Source organism: Paramormyrops kingsleyae, chromosome 5 (genome assembly GCF_048594095.1).
Source record: "Paramormyrops kingsleyae isolate MSU_618 chromosome 5, PKINGS_0.4, whole genome shotgun sequence".
Lineage (NCBI taxonomy): Eukaryota > Metazoa > Chordata > Actinopteri > Osteoglossiformes > Mormyridae > Paramormyrops > Paramormyrops kingsleyae.
The window spans coordinates 22553955-22571992 of record NC_132801.1 but is presented as its reverse complement, the minus strand read 5'-3'; the positions used below and the strand labels follow the sequence as shown (position 1 = coordinate 22571992).

Sequence of the window (18038 nt, the reverse complement as noted above, 5' to 3'; positions counted from 1 at the left end):
GAACTATGTTAATACCATGCAGTTGGTCAAATGCTGCTGCAGTCATTAAAAAGCAACTGTCAGAAGTGGGATTTGAACCCACGCCTCTCTTCAGAGACCAGAATACCCATTATTTTTGGAAAGATGTCTATCTTGAGTCTGGCGCCTTAGACCACTCGGCCATTCTGACAAAGGCATTTAAAGTACTATCTCTCATTACCTCCACCTTTCCCAATAATACGGTGAGTGAAACAGAATGAACACTTTGGGTTTAGAGTACTGGTTTAACTTTAACCTGAAGAACTATGTTAATACCATGCAGTTGGTCAAATGCAGTTATTGAAAAGAATATGTCAGAAGTGGGATTTGAACCCACGCCTCTCTTCAGAGACCAGAATACCCATTATTTTGAGAAAGATGTTTATCTTGAGTCTGGCGCCTTAGACCACTCGGCCATTCTGACAAAAGCTTTTAAAGCACTATCTCTCATTACCTTCACCTTTCTCAATGATACGATGAGTTAAACGGAAGAAACACTTTGGTTTTAGAGTACTGGTTTAACTTTAACCTGAAGAACTATGTTAATACCATGCAGTTGGTCAAATGCAGTTATTGAAAAGAGTCTGTCAGAAGTGGGATTTGAACCCACGCCTCTCTTCAGAGACCAGAATACCCATTATTTTGAGAAAGATGTCTAGCTTGAGTCTGGCGCCTTAGACCACTCGGCCATTCTGACAAAGGCGTTTAAAGTACTATTTCTCATTACCTCCACCTTTCCCAAAAATACGGTGAGTGAAAGGGAACAAATACTTGGGGTTTAGAGTACTGGTTTAACTTTAACCTGATGGACTAGGTTAATACCAAGCAATTGGGCAAATGCTACTGCAGTCATTAAAAAGCAACTGTCAGAAGTGGGTTTTGAACCCACGCCCCTCTTCAGAGACCAGAATACCCATTATTTTGAGAAAGATGCTTATCTTAAGTCTGGCGCCTTAGACCGCTCGGCCATTCTGACAAAGACATTTAAAGCATCTTCTCTCATTACCTTCACCTTTCCCAATGATACGGTGAGTGAAACGGAACGAACACTTTGGGTTTAGAGTACTGGTTTAACTTTAACCTGAAGAACTATGTTAATACCATGCAGTTGGTCAAATGCTGCTACAGTCATTAAAAAGCATCTGTCAGAAGTGGGACTTGAACCCACGCCTCTCTTCAGAGACCAGAACGCCCATTATTTTGAGAAAGATGTTTATCTTAAGTCTGGCGCCTTAGACCGCTCGGCCATTCTGACAAAGACATTTAAAGCATCTTCTCTCATTACCTTCACCTTTCCCAATGATACGGTGAGTGAAACGGAACGAACACTTTGGGTTTAGAGTACTGGTTTAACTTTAATCTGAAGGACTATGTTAATACCATGCAGTTGGTCAAATGCTGCTGCAGTCATTAAAAAGCATCTGTCAGAAGTGGGACTTGAACCCACGCCTCTCTTCAGAGACCAGAATACCCATTATTTTTGGAAAGATGTCTATCTTGAGTCTGGCGCCTTAGACCACTCGGCCATTCTGACAAAGGCGTTAAAAGCATTATCTCTCATTACCTCCACCTTTCCCAATAATACGGTGAGTGAAACAGAATGAACACTTTGGGTTTAGAGTACTGGTTTAACTTTAACCTGAAGAACTATGTTAATACCATGCAGTTGGTCAAATGCAGTTATTGAAAAGAATCTGTCAGAAGTGGGATTTGAACCCACGCCTCTCTTCAGAGACCAGAATACCCATTATCTTGAGAAAGATGTCTATCTTGAGTCTGGCGCCTTAGACCGCTCGGCCATTCTGACAAAGGCATTTAAAGCACTATCTCTCATTACCTCCACCTTTCCCAATGATACGGTGAGTGAAAGGGAACAAATACTTGGGGTTTAGAGTACTGGTTTAACTTTAACCTGATGGACTAGGTTAATACCAAGCAATTGGGCAAATGCTGCTGCAGTCATTAAAAAGCAACTGTCAGAAGTGGGATTTGAACCCACGCCTCTCTTCAGAGACCAGAATACCCATTATTTTTGGAAAGATGTCTATCTTGAGTCTGGCGCCTTAGACCACTCGGCCAATCTGACAAAGGCATTTAAAGTACTATCTCTCATTACCTCCACCTTTCCCAATAATACGGTGAGTGAAACAGAATGAACACTTTGGGTTTAGAGTACTGGTTTAACTTTAACCTGAAGAACTATGTTAATACCATGCAGTTGGTCAAATGCAGTTATTGAAAAGAATATGTCAGAAGTGGGATTTGAACCGACGCCTCTCTTCAGAGACCAGAATACCCATTATTTTTGGAAAGATGTCTATCTTGAGTCTGGCGCCTTAGACCACTCGGCCATTCTGACAAAGGAGTTTAAAGTACTATCTCTCATTACCTCCACCTTTCCCAATAATACGGTGAGTGAAACAGAATGAACACTTTGGGTTTAGAGTACTGGTTTAACTTTAACCTGAAGAACTATGTTAATACCATGCAGTTGGTCAAATGCAGTTATTGAAAAGAGTCTGTCAGAAATGGGATTTGAACCCACGCCTCTCTTCAGAGACCAGAATACCCATTATTTTGAGAAAGATGTCTAGCTTGAGTCTGGCGCCTTAGACCACTCGGCCATTCTGACAAAGGCGTTTAAAGTACTATTTTTCATTACCTCCACCTTTCCCAAAAATACGGTGAGTGAAAGGGAACAAATACTTGGGGTTTAGAGTACTGGTTTAACTTTAACCTGATGGACTAGGTTAATACCAAGCAATTGGGCAAATGCTACTGCAGTCATTAAAAAGCAACTGTCAGAAGTGGGTTTTGAACCCACGCCCCTCTTCAGAGACCAGAATACCCATTATTTTGAGAAAGATGCTTATCTTAAGTCTGGCGCCTTAGACCGCTCGGCCATTCTGACAAAGACATTTAAAGCATCTTCTCTCATTACCTTCACCTTTCCCAATGATACGGTGAGTGAAACGGAACGAACACTTTGGGTTTAGAGTACTGGTTTAACTTTAACCTGAAGAACTATGTCAATACCATGCTGTTGGTCAAATGCTGCTACAGTCATTAAAAAGCATCTGTCAGAAGTGGGACTTGAACCCACGCCTCTCTTCAGAGACCAGAACTCCCATTATTTTGAGAAAGATGTTTATCTTAAGTCTGGCGCCTTAGACCGCTCGGCCATTCTGACAAAGACATTTAAAGCATCTTCTCTCATTACCTTCACCTTTCCCAATGATACGGTGAGTGAAACGGAACGAACACTTTGGGTTTAGAGTACTGGTTTAACTTTAACCTGAAGAACTATGTTAATACCATGCAGTTGGTCAAATGCAGTTATTGAAAAGAGTCTGTCAGAAGTGGGATTTGAACCCACGCCTCTCTTCAGAGACCAGAATACCCATTATCTTGAGAAAGATGTCTAGCTTGAGTCTGGCGCCTTAGACCACTCGGCCATTCTGACAAAGGCGTTTAAAGTACTATCTCTCATTACCTCCACCTTTCCCAAAAATACGGTGAGTGAAAGGGAACAAATACTTGGGGTTTAGAGTACTGGTTTAACTTTAACCTGATGGACTAGGTTAATACCAAGCAATTGGCCAAATGCTGCTGCAGTCATTAAAAAGCAACTGTCAGAACAGGGATTTGAACCCACGCCTCTCTTCAGAGAGCAGAATACCCATTATTTTTGGAAAGATGTCTATCTTGAGTCTGGCGCCTTAGACCACTCGGCCATTCTGACAAAAGCTTTTAAAGTATCTTCTCTCATTACCTTCACCTTTCACAATGATACGGTGAGTGAAACGGAAGGAACACTTTGGGTTTAGAGTACTGGTTTAACTTTAACCTGAAGAACTATGTTAACACCATGCAGTTGGTCAAATGCAGTTATTGAAAAGAATCTGTCAGAAGTGGGATTTGAACCCACGCCTCTCTTCAGAGACCAGAATACCCATTATTTTGAGAAAGATATCTATCTTGAGTCTGGCGCCTTAGACCACTCGGCCATTCTGACAAAGGAGTTTAAAGTACTATCTCTCATTACCTTCACCTTTCCCAATGATACGTTGAGTGACACGGAAGGAACACTTTGGTTTTAGAGTACTGGTTTAACTTTAACCTGAAGAACTATGTTAATACCATGCAGTTGGTCAAATGCTGCTGCAGTCATTAAAAAGCATCTGTCAGAAGTGGGACTTGAACCCACGCCTCTCTTCAGAGACCAGAATACCCATTATTTTGAGAAAGATGTTTATCTTAAGTCTGGCGCCTTAGACCGCTCGGCCATTCTGACAAAGGCATTTAAGGCACTATCTCTCATTACCTCCACCTTTCCCAATGATACGGTGAGTGAAAGGGAACAAATACTTGGGGTTTAGAGTACTGGTTTAACTTTAACCTGATGGACTAGGTTAATACCAAGCAATTGGGCAAATGCTGCTGCAGTCATTAAAAAGCAACTGTCAGAAGTGGGATTTGAACCCACGCCTCTCTTCAGAGACCAGAATACCCATTATCTTGAGAAAGATGTTTATCTTGAGTCTGGCGCCTTAGACCACTCGGCCATTCTGACAAACGCGTTTAAAGCATCTTCTCTCATTACCTTCACCTTTCCCAATGATACGGTGAGTGAAACGGAACGAACACTTTGGGTTTAGAGTACTGGTTTAACTTTAACCTGAAGAACTATGTTAATACCATGCAGTTGGTCAAATGTAGTTATTGAAAAGAGTCTGTCAGAAGTGGGATTTGAACCCACGCCTCTCTTCAGAGACCAGAATACCCATTATCTTGAGAAAGATGTCTAGCTTGAGTCTGGCGCCTTAGACCACTCGGCCATTCTGACAAAGGCATTTAAAGTACTATCTCTCATTACCTCCACCTTTCCCAAAAATACGGTGAGTGAAAGGGAACAAATACTTGGGGTTTAGAGTACTGGTTTAACTTTAACCTGATGGACTAGGTTAATACCAAGCAATTGGCCAAATGCTGCTGCAGTCATTAAAAAGCAACTGTCAGAACAGGGATTTGAACCCACGCCTCTCTTCAGAGAGCAGAATACCCATTATTTTTGGAAAGATGTCTATCTTGAGTCTGGCGCCTTAGACCACTCGGCCATTCTGACAAAAGCTTTTAAAGTATCTTCTCTCATTACCTTCACCTTTCACAATGATACGGTGAGTGAAACGGAAGGAACACTTTGGGTTTAGAGTACTGGTTTAACTTTAACCTGAAGAACTATGTTAACACCATGCAGTTGGTCAAATGCAGTTATTGAAAAGAATCTGTCAGAAGTGGGATTTGAACCCACGCCTCTCTTCAGAGACCAGAATACCCATTATTTTGAGAAAGATATCTATCTTGAGTCTGGCGCCTTAGACCACTCGGCCATTCTGACAAAGGAGTTTAAAGTACTATCTCTCATTACCTTCACCTTTCCCAATGATACGTTGAGTGACACGGAAGGAACACTTTGGTTTTAGAGTACTGGTTTAACTTTAACCTGAAGAACTATGTTAATACCATGCAGTTGGTCAAATGCTGCTGCAGTCATTAAAAAGCATCTGTCAGAAGTGGGACTTGAACCCACGCCTCTCTTCAGAGACCAGAATACCCATTATTTTGAGAAAGATGTTTATCTTAAGTCTGGCGCCTTAGACCGCTCGGCCATTCTGACAAAGGCATTTAAGGCACTATCTCTCATTACCTCCACCTTTCCCAATGATACGGTGAGTGAAAGGGAACAAATACTTGGGGTTTAGAGTACTGGTTTAACTTTAACCTGATGGACTAGGTTAATACCAAGCAATTGGGCAAATGCTGCTGCAGTCATTAAAAAGCAACTGTCAGAAGTGGGATTTGAACCCACGCCTCTCTTCAGAGACCAGAATACCCATTATTTTTGGAAAGATGTCTATCTTGAGTCTGGCGCCTTAGACCACTCGGCCATTCTGACAAAGGCATTTAAAGTACTATCTCTCATTACCTCCACCTTTCCCAATAATACGGTGAGTGAAACAGAATGAACACTTTGGGTTTAGAGTACTGGTTTAACTTTAACCTGAAGAACTACGTTAATACCATGCAGTTGGTCAAATGCAGTTATTGAAAAGAATATGTCAGAAGTGGGATTTGAACCAACGGCTCTCTTCAGAGACCAGAATACCCATTATTTTGAGAAAGATGTCTATCTTGAGTCTGGCGCCTTAGACCGCTCGGCCATTCTGACAAAGGCGTTTAAAGTACTATCTCTCATTACCTCCACCTTTCCCAATAATACGGTGAGTGAAAGGGAACAAATACTTGGGGTTTAGAGTACTGGTTTAACTTTAACCTGATGGACTAGGTTAATACCAAGCAATTGGGCAAATGCTGCTGCAGTCATTAAAAAGCAACTGTCAGAAGTGGGATTTGAACCCACGCCTCTCTTCAGAGACCAGAATACCCATTATCTTGAGAAAGATGTTTATCTTGAGTCTGGCGCCTTAGACCACTCGGCCATTCTGACAAACGCGTTTAAAGCATTAGCTCTCATTACCTCCACCTTTCCCAATAATACGGTGAGTGAAAGGGAACAAATACTTGAGGTTTAGAGTACTGGTTTAACTTTAACTTGATGGACTAGGTTAATACCAAGCAATTGGGCAAATGCTGCTGCAGTCATTAAAAAGCAACTGTCAGAACAGGGATTTGAACCCACGCCTCTCTTCAGAGACCAGAATACCCATTATTTTTGGAAAGATGTCTATCTTGAGTCTGGCGCCTTAGACCACCCCGCCATTCTGACAAAAGCTTTTAAAGTATCTTCTCTCATTACCTTCACCTTTCCCAATGATACGGTGAGTGAAACGGAAGGAACACTTTGGGTTTAGAGTACTGGTTTAACTTTAACCTGAAGAACTATGTTAACACCATGCAGTTGGTCAAATGCAGTTATTGAAAAGAATCTGTCAGAAGTGGGATTTGAACCCACGCCTCTCTTCAGAGACCAGAATACCCATTATTTTGAGAAAGATGTCTATCTTGAAGCTGGCGCCTTAGACCACTCGGCCATTCTGACAAAGGAGTTTAAAGTACTATCTCTCATTACCTCCACCTTTCCCAATGATACGTTGAGTGAAACGGAAGGAACACTTTGGTTTTAGAGTACTGGTTTAACTTTAACCTGAAGAACTACACTCACCTAAAGGATTATTAGGAACACCTGTTCAATTTCTCATTAATGCAATTATCTAATCAACCAATCACATGGCAGTTGCTTCAATGCATTTAGGGGTGTGGTCCTGGTCAAGACAATCTCCTGAACTCCAAACTGAATGTCAGAATGGGAAAGAAAGGTGATTTAAGCAATTTTGAGCGTGGCATGGTTGTTGGTGCCAGACGGGCCGGTCTGAGTATTTCACAATCTGCTCAGTTACTGGGATTTTCACGCACAACCATTTCTAGGGTTTACAAAGAATGGTGTGCAAAGGGAAAAACATCCAGTATGCGGCAGTCCTGTGGGCAAAAATGCCTTGTTGATGCTAGAGGTCAGAGGAGAATGGGCCGACTGATTCAAACTGATAGAAGAGCAACTTTGACTGAAATAACCACTCGTTACAACCGAGGTATGCAGCAAAGCATTTGTGAAGCCACAACACGCACAACCTTGAGGCGGATGGGCTACAACAGCAGAAGACCCCACCGGGTACCACTCATCTCCACTACAAATAGGAAAAAGAGGCTACAATTTGCACGAGCTCACCAAAATTGGACAGTTGAAGACTGGAGAAATGTTGCCTGGTCTGATGAGTCTCGATTTCTGTTGAGACATTCAAATGGTAGAGTCAGAATTTGGTGTAAACAGAATGAGAACATGGATCCATCATGCCTTGTTACCACTGTGCAGGCTGGTGGTGGTGGTGTAATGGTGTGGGGGATGTTGTCTTGGCACACTTTAGGCCCCTTAGTGCCAATTGGGCATCGTTTAAATGCCACGGCCTACCTGAGCATTGTTTCTGACCATGTCCATCCCTTTATGACCACCATGTACCCATCCTCTGATGGCTACTTCCAGCAGGATAATGCACCATGTCACAAAGCTTGAATCATTTCAAATTGGTTTCTTGAACATGACAATGAGTTCACTGTACTAAAATGGCCCCCAAAGTCACCAGATCTCAACCCAATAGAGCATCTTTGGGATGTGGTGGAACGGGAGCTTCGTGCCCTGGATGTGCATCCCACAAATCTCCATCAACTGCAAGATGCTATCCTATCAATATGGGCCAACATTTCTAAAGAATGCTATCAGCACCTTGTTGAATCAATGCCACGTAGAATTAAGGCAGTTCTGAAGGCGAAAGGGGGTCAAACACCGTATTAGTATGGTGTTCCTAATAATCCTTTAGGTGAGTGTATGTTAATACCATGCAGTTGGTCAAATGCTGCTGCAGTCATTAAAAAGCATCTGTCAGAAGTGGGACTTGAACCCACGCCTCTCTTCAGAGACCAGAATACCCATTATTTTGAGAAAGATGTTTATCTTAAGTCTGGCGCCTTAGACCGCTCGGCCATTCTGACAAAGGCATTTAAAGCACTATCTCTCATTACCTCCACCTTTCCCAATGATACGGTGAGTGAAAGGGAACAAATACTTGGGGTTTAGAGTACTGGTTTAACTTTAACCTGATGGACTAGGTTAATACCAAGCAATTGGGCAAATGCTGCTGCAGTCATTAAAAAGCAACTGTCAGAAGTGGGATTTGAACCCACGCCTCTCTTCAGAGACCAGAATACCCATTATTTTTGGAAAGATGTCTATCTTGAGTCTGGCGCCTTAGACCACTCGGCCATTCTGACAAAGGCATTTAAAGCATTATCTCTCATTACCTCCACCTTTCCCAATAATACAGTGAGTGAAACAGAATGAACACTTTGGGTTTAGAGTACTGGTTTAACTTTAACCTGAAGAACTATGTTAATACCATGCAGTTGGTCAAATGCAGTTATTGAAAAGAATATGTCAGAAGTGGGATTTGAACCCACGCCTCTCTTCAGAGACCAGAATACCCATTATTTTGAGAAAGATGTCTATCTTGAGTCTGGCGCCTTAGACCACTCGGCCATTCTGACAAAGGCATTTAAAGCACTATCTCTCATTACCTCCACCTTTCCCAATAATACGGTGAGTGAAAGGGAACAAATACTTGGGGTTTAGAGTACTGGTTTAACTTTAACCTGATGGACTAGGTTAATACCAAGCAATTGGGCAAATGCTGCTGCAGTCATTAAAAAGCAACTGTCAGAAGTGGGATTTGAACCCACGCCTCTCTTCAGAGACCAGAATACCCATTATTTTTGGAAAGATGTTTATCTTGAGTCTGGCGCCTTAGACCACTCGGCCATTCTGACAAAGGCGTTTAAAGCACTATCTCTCATTACCTCCACCTTTCCCAATAATACGGTGAGTGAAACAGAATGAACACTTTGGGTTTAGAGTACTGGTTTAACTTTAACCTGAAGAACTATGTTAATACCATGCAGTTGGTCAAATGCAGTTATTGAAAAGAATATGTCAGAAGTGGGATTTGAACCCACGCCTCTCTTCAGAGACCAGAATACCCATTATTTTGAGAAAGATGTCTATCTTGAGTCTGGCGCCTTAGACCGCTCGGCCATTCTGACAAAGGCGTTTAAAGTACTATCTCTCATTACCTCCACCTTTCCCAATAATACGGTGAGTGAAAGGGAACAAATACTTGAGGTTTAGAGTACTGGTTTAACTTTAACTTGATGGACTAGGTTAATACCAAGCAATTGGGCAAATGCTGCTGCAGTCATTAAAAAGCAACTGTCAGAACAGGGATTTGAACCCACGCCTCTCTTCAGAGACCAGAATACCCATTATTTTTGGAAAGATGTCTATCTTGAGTCTGGCGCCTTAGACCACCCCGCCATTCTGACAAAAGCTTTTAAAGTATCTTCTCTCATTACCTTCACCTTTCCCAATGATACGGTGAGTGAAACGGAAGGAACACTTTGGGTTTAGAGTACTGGTTTAACTTTAACCTGAAGAACTATGTTAACACCATGCAGTTGGTCAAATGCAGTTATTGAAAAGAATCTGTCAGAAGTGGGATTTGAACCCACGCCTCTCTTCAGAGACCAGAATACCCATTATTTTGAGAAAGATGTCTATCTTGAAGCTGGCGCCTTAGACCACTCGGCCATTCTGACAAAGGAGTTTAAAGTACTATCTCTCATTACCTTCACCTTTCCCAATGATACGTTGAGTGAAACGGAAGGAACACTTTGGTTTTAGAGTACTGGTTTAACTTTAACCTGAAGAACTATGTTAATACCATGCAGTTGGTCAAATGCTGCTGCAGTCATTAAAAAGCATCTGTCAGAAGTGGGACTTGAACCCACGCCTCTCTTCAGAGACCAGAATACCCATTATTTTGAGAAAGATGTTTATCTTAAGTCTGGCGCCTTAGACCGCTCGGCCATTCTGACAAAGGCATTTAAAGCACTATCTCTCATTACCTCCACCTTTCCCAATGATACGGTGAGTGAAAGGGAACAAATACTTGGGGTTTAGAGTACTGGTTTAACTTTAACCTGATGGACTAGGTTAATACCAAGCAATTGGGCAAATGCTGCTGCAGTCATTAAAAAGCAACTGTCAGAAGTGGGATTTGAACCCACGCCTCTCTTCAGAGACCAGAATACCCATTATTTTTGGAAAGATGTCTATCTTGAGTCTGGCGCCTTAGACCACTCGGCCATTCTGACAAAGGCATTTAAAGCATTATCTCTCATTACCTCCACCTTTCCCAATAATACAGTGAGTGAAACAGAATGAACACTTTGGGTTTAGAGTACTGGTTTAACTTTAACCTGAAGAACTATGTTAATACCATGCAGTTGGTCAAATGCAGTTATTGAAAAGAATATGTCAGAAGTGGGATTTGAACCCACGCCTCTCTTCAGAGACCAGAATACCCATTATTTTGAGAAAGATGTCTATCTTGAGTCTGGCGCCTTAGACCACTCGGCCATTCTGACAAAGGTGTTTAAAGTACTATCTCTCATTACCTCCACCTTTCCCAATAATACGGTGAGTGAAAGGGAACAAATACTTGGGGTTTAGAGTACTGGTTTAACTTTAACCTGATGGACTAGGTTAATACCAAGCAATTGGGCAAATGCTGCTGCAGTCATTAAAAAGCAACTGTCAGAAGTGGGATTTGAACCCACGCCTCTCTTCAGAGACCAGAATACCCATTATTTTTGGAAAGATGTCTATCTTGAGTCTGGCGCCTTAGACCGCTCGGCCATTCTGACGAAGACATTTAAAGCGTTATCTCTCATTACCTCCACCTTTCCCAATAATACGGTGAGTGAAACAGAATGAACACTTTGGGTTTAGAGTACTGGTTTAACTTTAACCTGAAGAACTATGTTAATACCATGCAGTTGGTCAACTGCAGTTATTGAAAAGAATCTGTCAGAAGTGGGATTTGAACCCACACCTCTCTTCAGAGACCAGAATACCCATTATCTTGAGAAAGATGTCTATCTTGAGTCTGGCGCCTTAGATCGCTCGGCCATTCTGACAAAGGCATTTAAAGCACTATCTCTCATTACCTCCACCTTTCCCAATAATACGGTGAGTGAAAGGGAACAAATACTTGGGGTTTAGAGTACTGGTTTAACTTTAACCTGATGGACTAGGTTAATACCAAGCAACTGGGCAAATGCTGCTGCAGTCATTAAAAAGCAACTGTCAGAAGTGGGATTTGATCCCACGCCTCTCTTCAGAGACCAGAATACCCATTATTTTTGGAAAGATGTTTATCTTGAGTCTGGTGCCTTAGACCGCTCGGCCATTCTGACAAAGGCGTTTAAAGTACCTTCTCTCATTACCTTCATCTTTGCCAATGATACGGTGAGTGAAACAGAACGAACACTTTAGGTTTAGAGTACTGGTTTAACTTTAACCTGAAGGACTGGGTTAATACTAAGCAGTTGGTCAAATGAAAATCATCTGTCAGAAGTGGGACTTGAACCCGCACCTCTCATAAGAGACCAGAATCTTTAACTTGAAAGGATACTTATTTTGAAGCAGCACACAGCCATTCCAATCAGGCAGAAAAACACTTCATAACCTTCAGCTTTCCCAATGCTCCAATGAGTGAGATAAAAATAACACACGGCTTTTAGGGCTCCCTTTGGAAGGCTGGGTAACCTCCTGAACCACCTTATTCTAGGATCGGGGCTGGTTAATCTGATCGGGGATCAGTATAGGAGCTTGCTGGTTTTAAAACGCTTACATTTCCAACTCTGCCTCACAACCCTTTCAGAACTTGCCGTGACCCTAATTTTGGTCACGACCCATGGGTTGAGAATCCCTGCCTTAGACCTCTTTGCCATTCTGGAAAGAACATTTGATTATGCTTGTCTCATCATCTCCAGCTTTCCCAATGCTATAATGCGTGAGAGATACTAGACTGCACTGCTTGCATAACATATGGACATAAGGGTACTGATTTAATTTTAACTTACAGCACTAGAGCAAAACAAACCAGTTGAACACATGATCCTGCAGTTGTTAAAAAATGTTTCAGAGGTTGAATGGGAACCCAAACCTTTGTTTCAAGAGCAGAATCCCAATTAGTTTTAAAGGCACTTTACTTTTCGTCTGGTTCCTTAGACCACCCAGCCTCCCACACAACACAACACAACATTTACTTCTTTCATTACCTCCAGTTTTCCCAGGGCTGCAATGAGTGACAGATATTTCATTGCACAACTTTATAAACACATGGGCTAAAGTGCACAATTTTATCTTTCTTATGCATTCCTAAATAAAATGTAAATAATCAAAACTCAAAGTAAATACTGAAATAATACAGCCTAAGATTTCAAAGTCAGTCCAAATGTATTCAGAAAAAAATTAATAATCACGATATTAATTTAATTGCAGGAAACATATTTTTAGACTTTTAATTACAGTTTTTGTAATGTTCTGAAAACTGATACCATGCAAAATTTTATATTGTTAACATCGTATAAATCCGATGTTTTCCAATTTGACACCTAACAGCTTATCAAACAGCTAATAGCTCCGGTTGTTATAGCCTGAGAGAAGCTGCATGCCGTTCGTAGATTAACACCAGGTAAACCATTAATGAAATACATCCATCCCTCCACAACCGGTTACCCAGTATAGTACCCAGCACCCTGGTGCAGGTTTTGTACCTACCACCGTAATCCACATTGTACCATCTTTTCCCGGCTCCAGTATACCACGTGGTCTTTCAAAAAACGCCCACCTGGTTCGGTGACGTCACTCCGCGCGGTCGTCCCGAAAACAAAAAGGAAACGGAAGTTGCACGCAGTGCATTTCCGCTCATAATAGCATGGCTACTTTCAACAGAAAGAAGGTCTTGAGGGTCCTAACCCGCTTCGGGGCGTTTATCCTCACGCGTTTTGGATTTTGGAATTGCTTCAGTATGCTCATGTTGTTTGCTGAACGAGCGGATATTAAGCGGTAAGTATTTGGGGATTTGCTTATATTTTGGAGTCTGGTTGCAATGTTTCTGACGAGTAACATAGATATCCAGCTTCGTACTTGAAATGCGATTTTTATATCTAGCAGTAAATCCCACATGCGTTTTATTATCGTTATATATTGCTATTGGATTATTACTTGAATAAGTGCTGTCTGTATTTTCAGTGCCAGTTATCTGTTTGCATATTCACTCTTCTGTGATTTACAGTGAAATCATTTTGAAAATAGTTCTTTGATGAAGTTAAAGTTGTAGATTTACAGCTCATTGTCTTTGGTTATAACTAAAACCCAGGATGATTATCAAAGTAGATTCACAGCATGCATGTATTTTTTATTTTCTTATTTCAAAAGTCTTCCATATTGTAATAAGCATAGCAACTGTTAGCAAAAGTAAGCTGAATTCTGCTTTCTCTGTCTTGTAATATTACATTTAAATGTGTGTGTCTCCAGGAAGCCTGATATTCAGGTGCCCTATTTGTATCTGGACATGGGAGCTGCTGTGCTTTGTGCCAGCTTTATGTCCTTTGGAGTGAAGAGGAGATGGTTTGCACTGGGAGCTGCCCTCCAGCTGGCTATCAGCACGTACGTGTCCTATGCGGGAGGGCAGGTGCACTACAGCGACTGGCTGAAGGTATGGCTGTCAGGACCAAACCAACAGGCCACTTTAGCCTTTGGGAACCTCAGCTAACCTTCCTCTCTCTCACAGGTGCGGATGTACTCCCGGGCCTTTGCCATCATTGGGGGGTTTCTGGTCCTGGCCAGCGGTGCTGGGGAGGTGTACCGACAGAAACCCCGCACCAGGTCCCTACAGTCCACTGGGCAGGTTTTCCTGGGCATCTACTTGATTTGCATGGTAGGACTGTTTGTGGGTCTGTCTGCATTGCCTGATTTGCTTCTGTATTGCTGCTGTTGGCTCTGCTGCAATTTTGCATTATGAATGTATGAAAATATAAGAATAATATTAATAATAATAAAATTAAAACCATTCATTCCCTATACATGATGATGCCTTACACAGCAACAGCATTTTATAAATGTTTTTACAGCAGTGTCGTTATATTGGATGGCTTCATCGCTCAGTGGGTAGCACTGCTGGCTCAGATTTCCAGGACTTGGGGTGTAAATCTCCTCCCCACTTTGTGTGTGAGGTTTGAAAGTTATTAGGACTGTAAATCATCAGCCCCAAGGCAATTTGATTTCAGTAATTTAGGGGTCAGATCATTGCATCAGAAATCTTTCATTTCTACCATGGTTTGATTTTGATTCATTGATTATTTGATTAATGTGATAATCTTTTTTTCTAACTTCACAGAGAAATATGACCATGGAGAATTAATTATACACTGTTAATGGGATGCAACAAAGAAAGTAGAATTGCAGAACATTCATTTTTATGGGTATTATTACGCAGCCAGTATACATTTTCAAGAAGTCCAACTACTGAACTGTACATAATTAAACAAAGGCATGAAGGACGTGATACCTGATTGGCTGGTTTCTCCTGGGCTAACTAGTAGTGCATTGATGTGGAAATTTTGCCCGATATCAGTAACTAACATATTTTTGTCTAGTATCACTAATACTGGTAACTGCTAACCTCTGAGCCACTTCCCATCAGTGAAACCTTGCCGTTTATTCCATTAATGGAATGACAATACATAGTTTTTTATTTTGTGGAAAATGAAAGATCGATCTGCAGGCCACTCTGACTTAACAGATCGACGAAGTTGAATCGCTACCCCTTCTAATCAGTTCATTGCGACGCATTGATGCCCATCTACGTACACCCCTAGTGTGTGAATGTATGCGCCCTGTAGTTGATTAGCATCCTGTCAGGGCTGTTTGCCTGCCTTTGGCTCCAGGCTCCTTTTTGACCCTATATTGGATTAGCAGTTGAAAGATTGATGACTGGTTTCAAGAAAATATACAAACTAAATCAATGAAAGGGCAGCTAATTAGTAATTGGCCTGTGTCACAACTACTCCCGTTCAATAATGTTGTTCTCCACAGGCATATTCACTGCAGCACAGCCCAGAGGACAGACGGGCCTATCTGAACCACATTCCTGGGGGCGAGCTCACCCTGCAGTTGCTGTTCGTGCTGTACGGCGTCTTGGCGCTGTCCTTCCTCTCTGGCTGCTACGTATGCCTTGCTGCGCAGATCCTGGCCACCCTGCTGCCTCTGGTGGTCCTCTTCATTGATGGCAACGTGGGCTATTGGCACCACAACCAGCGTGTGGAGTTCTGGAACCAGATGAAGCTGATCGGGCAGAACGTGGGGGTCTTTGGAGCAGCGCTCATCCTAGCCACCGACGGCTAAGTGCCCCCAAGCGACTCCCCACCCAAAAATTTGCCTGGGACAACAGTCTGTTTGGAGGGGAAGTGTCACATGGGTTTCTCAGGGGTTGACTGTATCTCCTGTCCTTGTGGCTGGATGGGTACTCCTGCATGTCCAGCATGATGGGTATGAGAGTGGGTACAGGGTCATGTGATCGGGGCTCACATCACTGCAGGCCTTTCACTAATATCTTTCTGTCCAACCGCTCTCCTGCAACAGCAGAAAATATCCCTCGATGTTCTCATTATTTTATAAAAACTTATTTGTGTGTTTTGGTTCAAATCATACTATCATTTTAATTTCTTAAATTTTGACTTTATTAGCAAAATGTACTTTTTGGTTTTACGAGATACTGGTTTCACCACATTAAGGTGCTCATAATAGACGTACTTGTTTACTACGTGGTTTAAATGTTATATCTGCAGGTGAAATGCCTTAATTTTCTTTGGAGTTTCTTTTAAATTAATTTGCATTTCTTGTTGCCTTCTACAGCGTTTTTAACCATTGTACCTCAGTCCATACGTAGCTGTAATTGTTGAGCCTGTTCCACTTAATTTATTTTATGGATTGAATAATGATTTTTAGTAGGAAATATTTTGGTGTCTTTAATCATCACTAATTCAAAGAGGATTTCTCTTTTTCTCCTTTATATTTACCTTTATCTGTTGTTTTCACACTTTCTTGACTATGAACAGTGTCCTATGGACAGTGAAGACGGAGGGAATGAACTAGATAGAGCCGTAAAGTTTGAACATTATGGCCGGATCTTTAAATTTGTTGGAGTGCAGGAGTAACCAAAGAGCCGCTCAGTTTGAGATGTATAGTTTAGGTGTTGAAACATGCTTGACAATGTGTTTGACAGTCCTGGGTCATCGCTGATGCAGCTGGGTAATAATGCTCAGAAACACAATGCTGATGTATTAATTCAACTGCAAGAAAAACCTTAATGTTGGATAAATCTGGTTCCAGATCAGAATGCTCAAAGCAAAAAAAAAAAAGATTCTTTTCTATGACAGTTTTGGTGTTGTCTCTCTCTCTAGCCCTCTCTCTCCCCTCTCATGGTGTAATTTATTGGGAGACTGAAATATTCCCAATTTTGCTGGATTACAGTTTTTCTGTTAAGGATCAATAACCCTAGTCAGTCAGTCTCTTAGTGGCAGAGTGACCCGTTTACAATATTGAATGGCATTCCTCTCACAAGAGAAAATGAATACTGCAGGCAAAGGGGCCGTGCTGCAGACTGTTTGCCATTTGTTAGTTTTCTCATCAAAGACGCTATAAAGAGAGTAGCTGAAATGTACGTTAAGATCCATTCAAGCTGCTGTAAAGAAGCACAGCTATTTAAATATACTTGCTGACAAATTTCCTTGCTTATTTACAAAATGTCAGAAATTGTAACAAATTATTATTATTTTTCTTACCAGCTGTGCTTTTGTCATTTAAATAAGCAGTATGGATACATTAGGATACACAGTATTCACTGAAAACGGTTGTTTGAAAATAGAAGTACTGTTTGAAATTGTTCACGTCAATCAAATACTTGTATGTTACTGAAAAGTAAAGTCGACGGTTTTACAAAGGGATCTTATCTTGACCTTTCAAAGGATTTGTTTCCAATAATAAAATTATATTGGCAAATGCAACCTGACATGATTCCATTTTGAAATGAAAATTAAACTATGACAACCTGTTCATTCTGGTAAGAGAGAAGGTTGGCTGTCAGCCTAAATGCTTACCCAGGGTCAGTGTAACTCCTGCTGGATAATGGATCATTTGAACATGAATCCTCCCTAAATCCAGATATAGGTCATTAAAAGATGATTAATTTCCTTTACAAATGGGATGTTCATGTAGATAACACGACAGCATGACTATGACATTTGTATTAACAGTGGAAATAAGTGTATTTTTTATTAATCACTTCAATGCTATAGGTACCAAGGATCAAATTCAAGTCTTTCGTTTGGATGCAAAATTATATGAAGATTGTTTGTAGTTGGTCTTTTAATTTTCAAACACGACAAATGTTTACTTTTTAGCTAGGGAAAAATTTCTGTTATTTAGTGGTTTCTGTTATAGCAGAGGTAGTTGGCGAACTACCGTTACCGCAATAGTTTATTTTGGC

At 41.4% G+C, this 18038-nt stretch overlaps 1 protein-coding gene and 34 non-coding genes across 35 annotated transcripts; 1 reads left to right on the top strand and 34 right to left on the bottom strand.

The window, feature by feature from the left end:
• Window positions 1–57: 57 nt before the first annotated feature.
• On the bottom strand, window positions 58–169 carry trnal-caa (transfer RNA leucine (anticodon CAA)). The gene is made up of 2 exons: window positions 132–169; window positions 58–103 (listed from the first exon to the last, which is right to left on the bottom strand). It is a non-coding gene; the product is annotated as a tRNA-Leu (tRNA).
• A 161-nt stretch (window positions 170–330) lies between these two features.
• trnal-caa (transfer RNA leucine (anticodon CAA)) lies at window positions 331–442 on the bottom strand. The gene is made up of 2 exons: window positions 405–442; window positions 331–376 (listed from the first exon to the last, which is right to left on the bottom strand). It is a non-coding gene; the product is annotated as a tRNA-Leu (tRNA).
• Window positions 443–603: 161 nt separating this feature from the next.
• trnal-caa (transfer RNA leucine (anticodon CAA)) lies at window positions 604–715 on the bottom strand. Its single transcript has 2 exons — window positions 678–715; window positions 604–649 (listed from the first exon to the last, which is right to left on the bottom strand). It is a non-coding gene; the product is annotated as a tRNA-Leu (tRNA).
• A 167-nt stretch (window positions 716–882) lies between these two features.
• trnal-uaa (transfer RNA leucine (anticodon UAA)) lies at window positions 883–994 on the bottom strand. The gene is made up of 2 exons: window positions 957–994; window positions 883–928 (listed from the first exon to the last, which is right to left on the bottom strand). It is a non-coding gene; the product is annotated as a tRNA-Leu (tRNA).
• A 167-nt stretch (window positions 995–1161) lies between these two features.
• Window positions 1162–1273, bottom strand: trnal-uaa (transfer RNA leucine (anticodon UAA)). Its single transcript has 2 exons — window positions 1236–1273; window positions 1162–1207 (listed from the first exon to the last, which is right to left on the bottom strand). It is a non-coding gene; the product is annotated as a tRNA-Leu (tRNA).
• A 167-nt stretch (window positions 1274–1440) lies between these two features.
• On the bottom strand, window positions 1441–1552 carry trnal-caa (transfer RNA leucine (anticodon CAA)). Its single transcript has 2 exons — window positions 1515–1552; window positions 1441–1486 (listed from the first exon to the last, which is right to left on the bottom strand). It is a non-coding gene; the product is annotated as a tRNA-Leu (tRNA).
• Window positions 1553–1713: 161 nt separating this feature from the next.
• Window positions 1714–1825, bottom strand: trnal-caa (transfer RNA leucine (anticodon CAA)). Its single transcript has 2 exons — window positions 1788–1825; window positions 1714–1759 (listed from the first exon to the last, which is right to left on the bottom strand). It is a non-coding gene; the product is annotated as a tRNA-Leu (tRNA).
• A 167-nt stretch (window positions 1826–1992) lies between these two features.
• Window positions 1993–2104, bottom strand: trnal-caa (transfer RNA leucine (anticodon CAA)). Its single transcript has 2 exons — window positions 2067–2104; window positions 1993–2038 (listed from the first exon to the last, which is right to left on the bottom strand). It is a non-coding gene; the product is annotated as a tRNA-Leu (tRNA).
• Window positions 2105–2265: 161 nt separating this feature from the next.
• Window positions 2266–2377, bottom strand: trnal-caa (transfer RNA leucine (anticodon CAA)). The gene is made up of 2 exons: window positions 2340–2377; window positions 2266–2311 (listed from the first exon to the last, which is right to left on the bottom strand). It is a non-coding gene; the product is annotated as a tRNA-Leu (tRNA).
• A 161-nt stretch (window positions 2378–2538) lies between these two features.
• trnal-caa (transfer RNA leucine (anticodon CAA)) lies at window positions 2539–2650 on the bottom strand. Its single transcript has 2 exons — window positions 2613–2650; window positions 2539–2584 (listed from the first exon to the last, which is right to left on the bottom strand). It is a non-coding gene; the product is annotated as a tRNA-Leu (tRNA).
• Window positions 2651–2817: 167 nt separating this feature from the next.
• Window positions 2818–2929, bottom strand: trnal-caa (transfer RNA leucine (anticodon CAA)). Its single transcript has 2 exons — window positions 2892–2929; window positions 2818–2863 (listed from the first exon to the last, which is right to left on the bottom strand). It is a non-coding gene; the product is annotated as a tRNA-Leu (tRNA).
• A 167-nt stretch (window positions 2930–3096) lies between these two features.
• trnal-uaa (transfer RNA leucine (anticodon UAA)) lies at window positions 3097–3208 on the bottom strand. Its single transcript has 2 exons — window positions 3171–3208; window positions 3097–3142 (listed from the first exon to the last, which is right to left on the bottom strand). It is a non-coding gene; the product is annotated as a tRNA-Leu (tRNA).
• A 161-nt stretch (window positions 3209–3369) lies between these two features.
• Window positions 3370–3481, bottom strand: trnal-caa (transfer RNA leucine (anticodon CAA)). The gene is made up of 2 exons: window positions 3444–3481; window positions 3370–3415 (listed from the first exon to the last, which is right to left on the bottom strand). It is a non-coding gene; the product is annotated as a tRNA-Leu (tRNA).
• A 440-nt stretch (window positions 3482–3921) lies between these two features.
• trnal-caa (transfer RNA leucine (anticodon CAA)) lies at window positions 3922–4033 on the bottom strand. The gene is made up of 2 exons: window positions 3996–4033; window positions 3922–3967 (listed from the first exon to the last, which is right to left on the bottom strand). It is a non-coding gene; the product is annotated as a tRNA-Leu (tRNA).
• A 167-nt stretch (window positions 4034–4200) lies between these two features.
• Window positions 4201–4312, bottom strand: trnal-uaa (transfer RNA leucine (anticodon UAA)). The gene is made up of 2 exons: window positions 4275–4312; window positions 4201–4246 (listed from the first exon to the last, which is right to left on the bottom strand). It is a non-coding gene; the product is annotated as a tRNA-Leu (tRNA).
• Window positions 4313–4479: 167 nt separating this feature from the next.
• On the bottom strand, window positions 4480–4591 carry trnal-caa (transfer RNA leucine (anticodon CAA)). The gene is made up of 2 exons: window positions 4554–4591; window positions 4480–4525 (listed from the first exon to the last, which is right to left on the bottom strand). It is a non-coding gene; the product is annotated as a tRNA-Leu (tRNA).
• Window positions 4592–4752: 161 nt separating this feature from the next.
• On the bottom strand, window positions 4753–4864 carry trnal-caa (transfer RNA leucine (anticodon CAA)). Its single transcript has 2 exons — window positions 4827–4864; window positions 4753–4798 (listed from the first exon to the last, which is right to left on the bottom strand). It is a non-coding gene; the product is annotated as a tRNA-Leu (tRNA).
• Window positions 4865–5304: 440 nt separating this feature from the next.
• trnal-caa (transfer RNA leucine (anticodon CAA)) lies at window positions 5305–5416 on the bottom strand. The gene is made up of 2 exons: window positions 5379–5416; window positions 5305–5350 (listed from the first exon to the last, which is right to left on the bottom strand). It is a non-coding gene; the product is annotated as a tRNA-Leu (tRNA).
• Window positions 5417–5583: 167 nt separating this feature from the next.
• trnal-uaa (transfer RNA leucine (anticodon UAA)) lies at window positions 5584–5695 on the bottom strand. Its single transcript has 2 exons — window positions 5658–5695; window positions 5584–5629 (listed from the first exon to the last, which is right to left on the bottom strand). It is a non-coding gene; the product is annotated as a tRNA-Leu (tRNA).
• A 167-nt stretch (window positions 5696–5862) lies between these two features.
• Window positions 5863–5974, bottom strand: trnal-caa (transfer RNA leucine (anticodon CAA)). The gene is made up of 2 exons: window positions 5937–5974; window positions 5863–5908 (listed from the first exon to the last, which is right to left on the bottom strand). It is a non-coding gene; the product is annotated as a tRNA-Leu (tRNA).
• A 440-nt stretch (window positions 5975–6414) lies between these two features.
• Window positions 6415–6526, bottom strand: trnal-caa (transfer RNA leucine (anticodon CAA)). Its single transcript has 2 exons — window positions 6489–6526; window positions 6415–6460 (listed from the first exon to the last, which is right to left on the bottom strand). It is a non-coding gene; the product is annotated as a tRNA-Leu (tRNA).
• A 440-nt stretch (window positions 6527–6966) lies between these two features.
• On the bottom strand, window positions 6967–7078 carry trnal-caa (transfer RNA leucine (anticodon CAA)). The gene is made up of 2 exons: window positions 7041–7078; window positions 6967–7012 (listed from the first exon to the last, which is right to left on the bottom strand). It is a non-coding gene; the product is annotated as a tRNA-Leu (tRNA).
• A 1390-nt stretch (window positions 7079–8468) lies between these two features.
• Window positions 8469–8580, bottom strand: trnal-uaa (transfer RNA leucine (anticodon UAA)). Its single transcript has 2 exons — window positions 8543–8580; window positions 8469–8514 (listed from the first exon to the last, which is right to left on the bottom strand). It is a non-coding gene; the product is annotated as a tRNA-Leu (tRNA).
• A 167-nt stretch (window positions 8581–8747) lies between these two features.
• Window positions 8748–8859, bottom strand: trnal-caa (transfer RNA leucine (anticodon CAA)). The gene is made up of 2 exons: window positions 8822–8859; window positions 8748–8793 (listed from the first exon to the last, which is right to left on the bottom strand). It is a non-coding gene; the product is annotated as a tRNA-Leu (tRNA).
• A 161-nt stretch (window positions 8860–9020) lies between these two features.
• trnal-caa (transfer RNA leucine (anticodon CAA)) lies at window positions 9021–9132 on the bottom strand. The gene is made up of 2 exons: window positions 9095–9132; window positions 9021–9066 (listed from the first exon to the last, which is right to left on the bottom strand). It is a non-coding gene; the product is annotated as a tRNA-Leu (tRNA).
• Window positions 9133–9299: 167 nt separating this feature from the next.
• On the bottom strand, window positions 9300–9411 carry trnal-caa (transfer RNA leucine (anticodon CAA)). The gene is made up of 2 exons: window positions 9374–9411; window positions 9300–9345 (listed from the first exon to the last, which is right to left on the bottom strand). It is a non-coding gene; the product is annotated as a tRNA-Leu (tRNA).
• Window positions 9412–9572: 161 nt separating this feature from the next.
• On the bottom strand, window positions 9573–9684 carry trnal-caa (transfer RNA leucine (anticodon CAA)). Its single transcript has 2 exons — window positions 9647–9684; window positions 9573–9618 (listed from the first exon to the last, which is right to left on the bottom strand). It is a non-coding gene; the product is annotated as a tRNA-Leu (tRNA).
• Window positions 9685–10124: 440 nt separating this feature from the next.
• On the bottom strand, window positions 10125–10236 carry trnal-caa (transfer RNA leucine (anticodon CAA)). Its single transcript has 2 exons — window positions 10199–10236; window positions 10125–10170 (listed from the first exon to the last, which is right to left on the bottom strand). It is a non-coding gene; the product is annotated as a tRNA-Leu (tRNA).
• Window positions 10237–10403: 167 nt separating this feature from the next.
• trnal-caa (transfer RNA leucine (anticodon CAA)) lies at window positions 10404–10515 on the bottom strand. The gene is made up of 2 exons: window positions 10478–10515; window positions 10404–10449 (listed from the first exon to the last, which is right to left on the bottom strand). It is a non-coding gene; the product is annotated as a tRNA-Leu (tRNA).
• A 167-nt stretch (window positions 10516–10682) lies between these two features.
• trnal-caa (transfer RNA leucine (anticodon CAA)) lies at window positions 10683–10794 on the bottom strand. The gene is made up of 2 exons: window positions 10757–10794; window positions 10683–10728 (listed from the first exon to the last, which is right to left on the bottom strand). It is a non-coding gene; the product is annotated as a tRNA-Leu (tRNA).
• Window positions 10795–10955: 161 nt separating this feature from the next.
• Window positions 10956–11067, bottom strand: trnal-caa (transfer RNA leucine (anticodon CAA)). The gene is made up of 2 exons: window positions 11030–11067; window positions 10956–11001 (listed from the first exon to the last, which is right to left on the bottom strand). It is a non-coding gene; the product is annotated as a tRNA-Leu (tRNA).
• A 167-nt stretch (window positions 11068–11234) lies between these two features.
• On the bottom strand, window positions 11235–11346 carry trnal-caa (transfer RNA leucine (anticodon CAA)). Its single transcript has 2 exons — window positions 11309–11346; window positions 11235–11280 (listed from the first exon to the last, which is right to left on the bottom strand). It is a non-coding gene; the product is annotated as a tRNA-Leu (tRNA).
• A 161-nt stretch (window positions 11347–11507) lies between these two features.
• Window positions 11508–11619, bottom strand: trnal-caa (transfer RNA leucine (anticodon CAA)). The gene is made up of 2 exons: window positions 11582–11619; window positions 11508–11553 (listed from the first exon to the last, which is right to left on the bottom strand). It is a non-coding gene; the product is annotated as a tRNA-Leu (tRNA).
• A 167-nt stretch (window positions 11620–11786) lies between these two features.
• On the bottom strand, window positions 11787–11898 carry trnal-caa (transfer RNA leucine (anticodon CAA)). Its single transcript has 2 exons — window positions 11861–11898; window positions 11787–11832 (listed from the first exon to the last, which is right to left on the bottom strand). It is a non-coding gene; the product is annotated as a tRNA-Leu (tRNA).
• A 1490-nt stretch (window positions 11899–13388) lies between these two features.
• Window positions 13389–17556, top strand: tmem101 (transmembrane protein 101). The gene is made up of 4 exons (XM_023820783.2): window positions 13389–13555; window positions 14027–14207; window positions 14283–14429; window positions 15587–17556. The coding sequence occupies exons 1-4, from the start codon at window positions 13425–13427 to the stop codon at window positions 15893–15895; spliced, it is 768 nt and encodes a 255-aa protein (XP_023676551.1). The 5' UTR covers window positions 13389–13424; the 3' UTR covers window positions 15896–17556.
• The last annotated feature ends 482 nt before the right edge of the window (window positions 17557–18038 follow it).

Coding starts and splice junctions, on each gene's coding strand:
- tmem101 (XM_023820783.2), top strand. CDS start 13,425: ATGGCTACTTTCAACAGAAAGAAGGTCTTGAGGGTCCTAACCCGCTTC. Junction 13,556..14,026: donor GAACGAGCGGATATTAAGCG/GTAAGTATTTGG, acceptor GTGTGTCTCCAG/GAAGCCTGATATTCAGGTGC. Junction 14,208..14,282: donor ACTACAGCGACTGGCTGAAG/GTATGGCTGTCA, acceptor TCTCTCTCACAG/GTGCGGATGTACTCCCGGGC.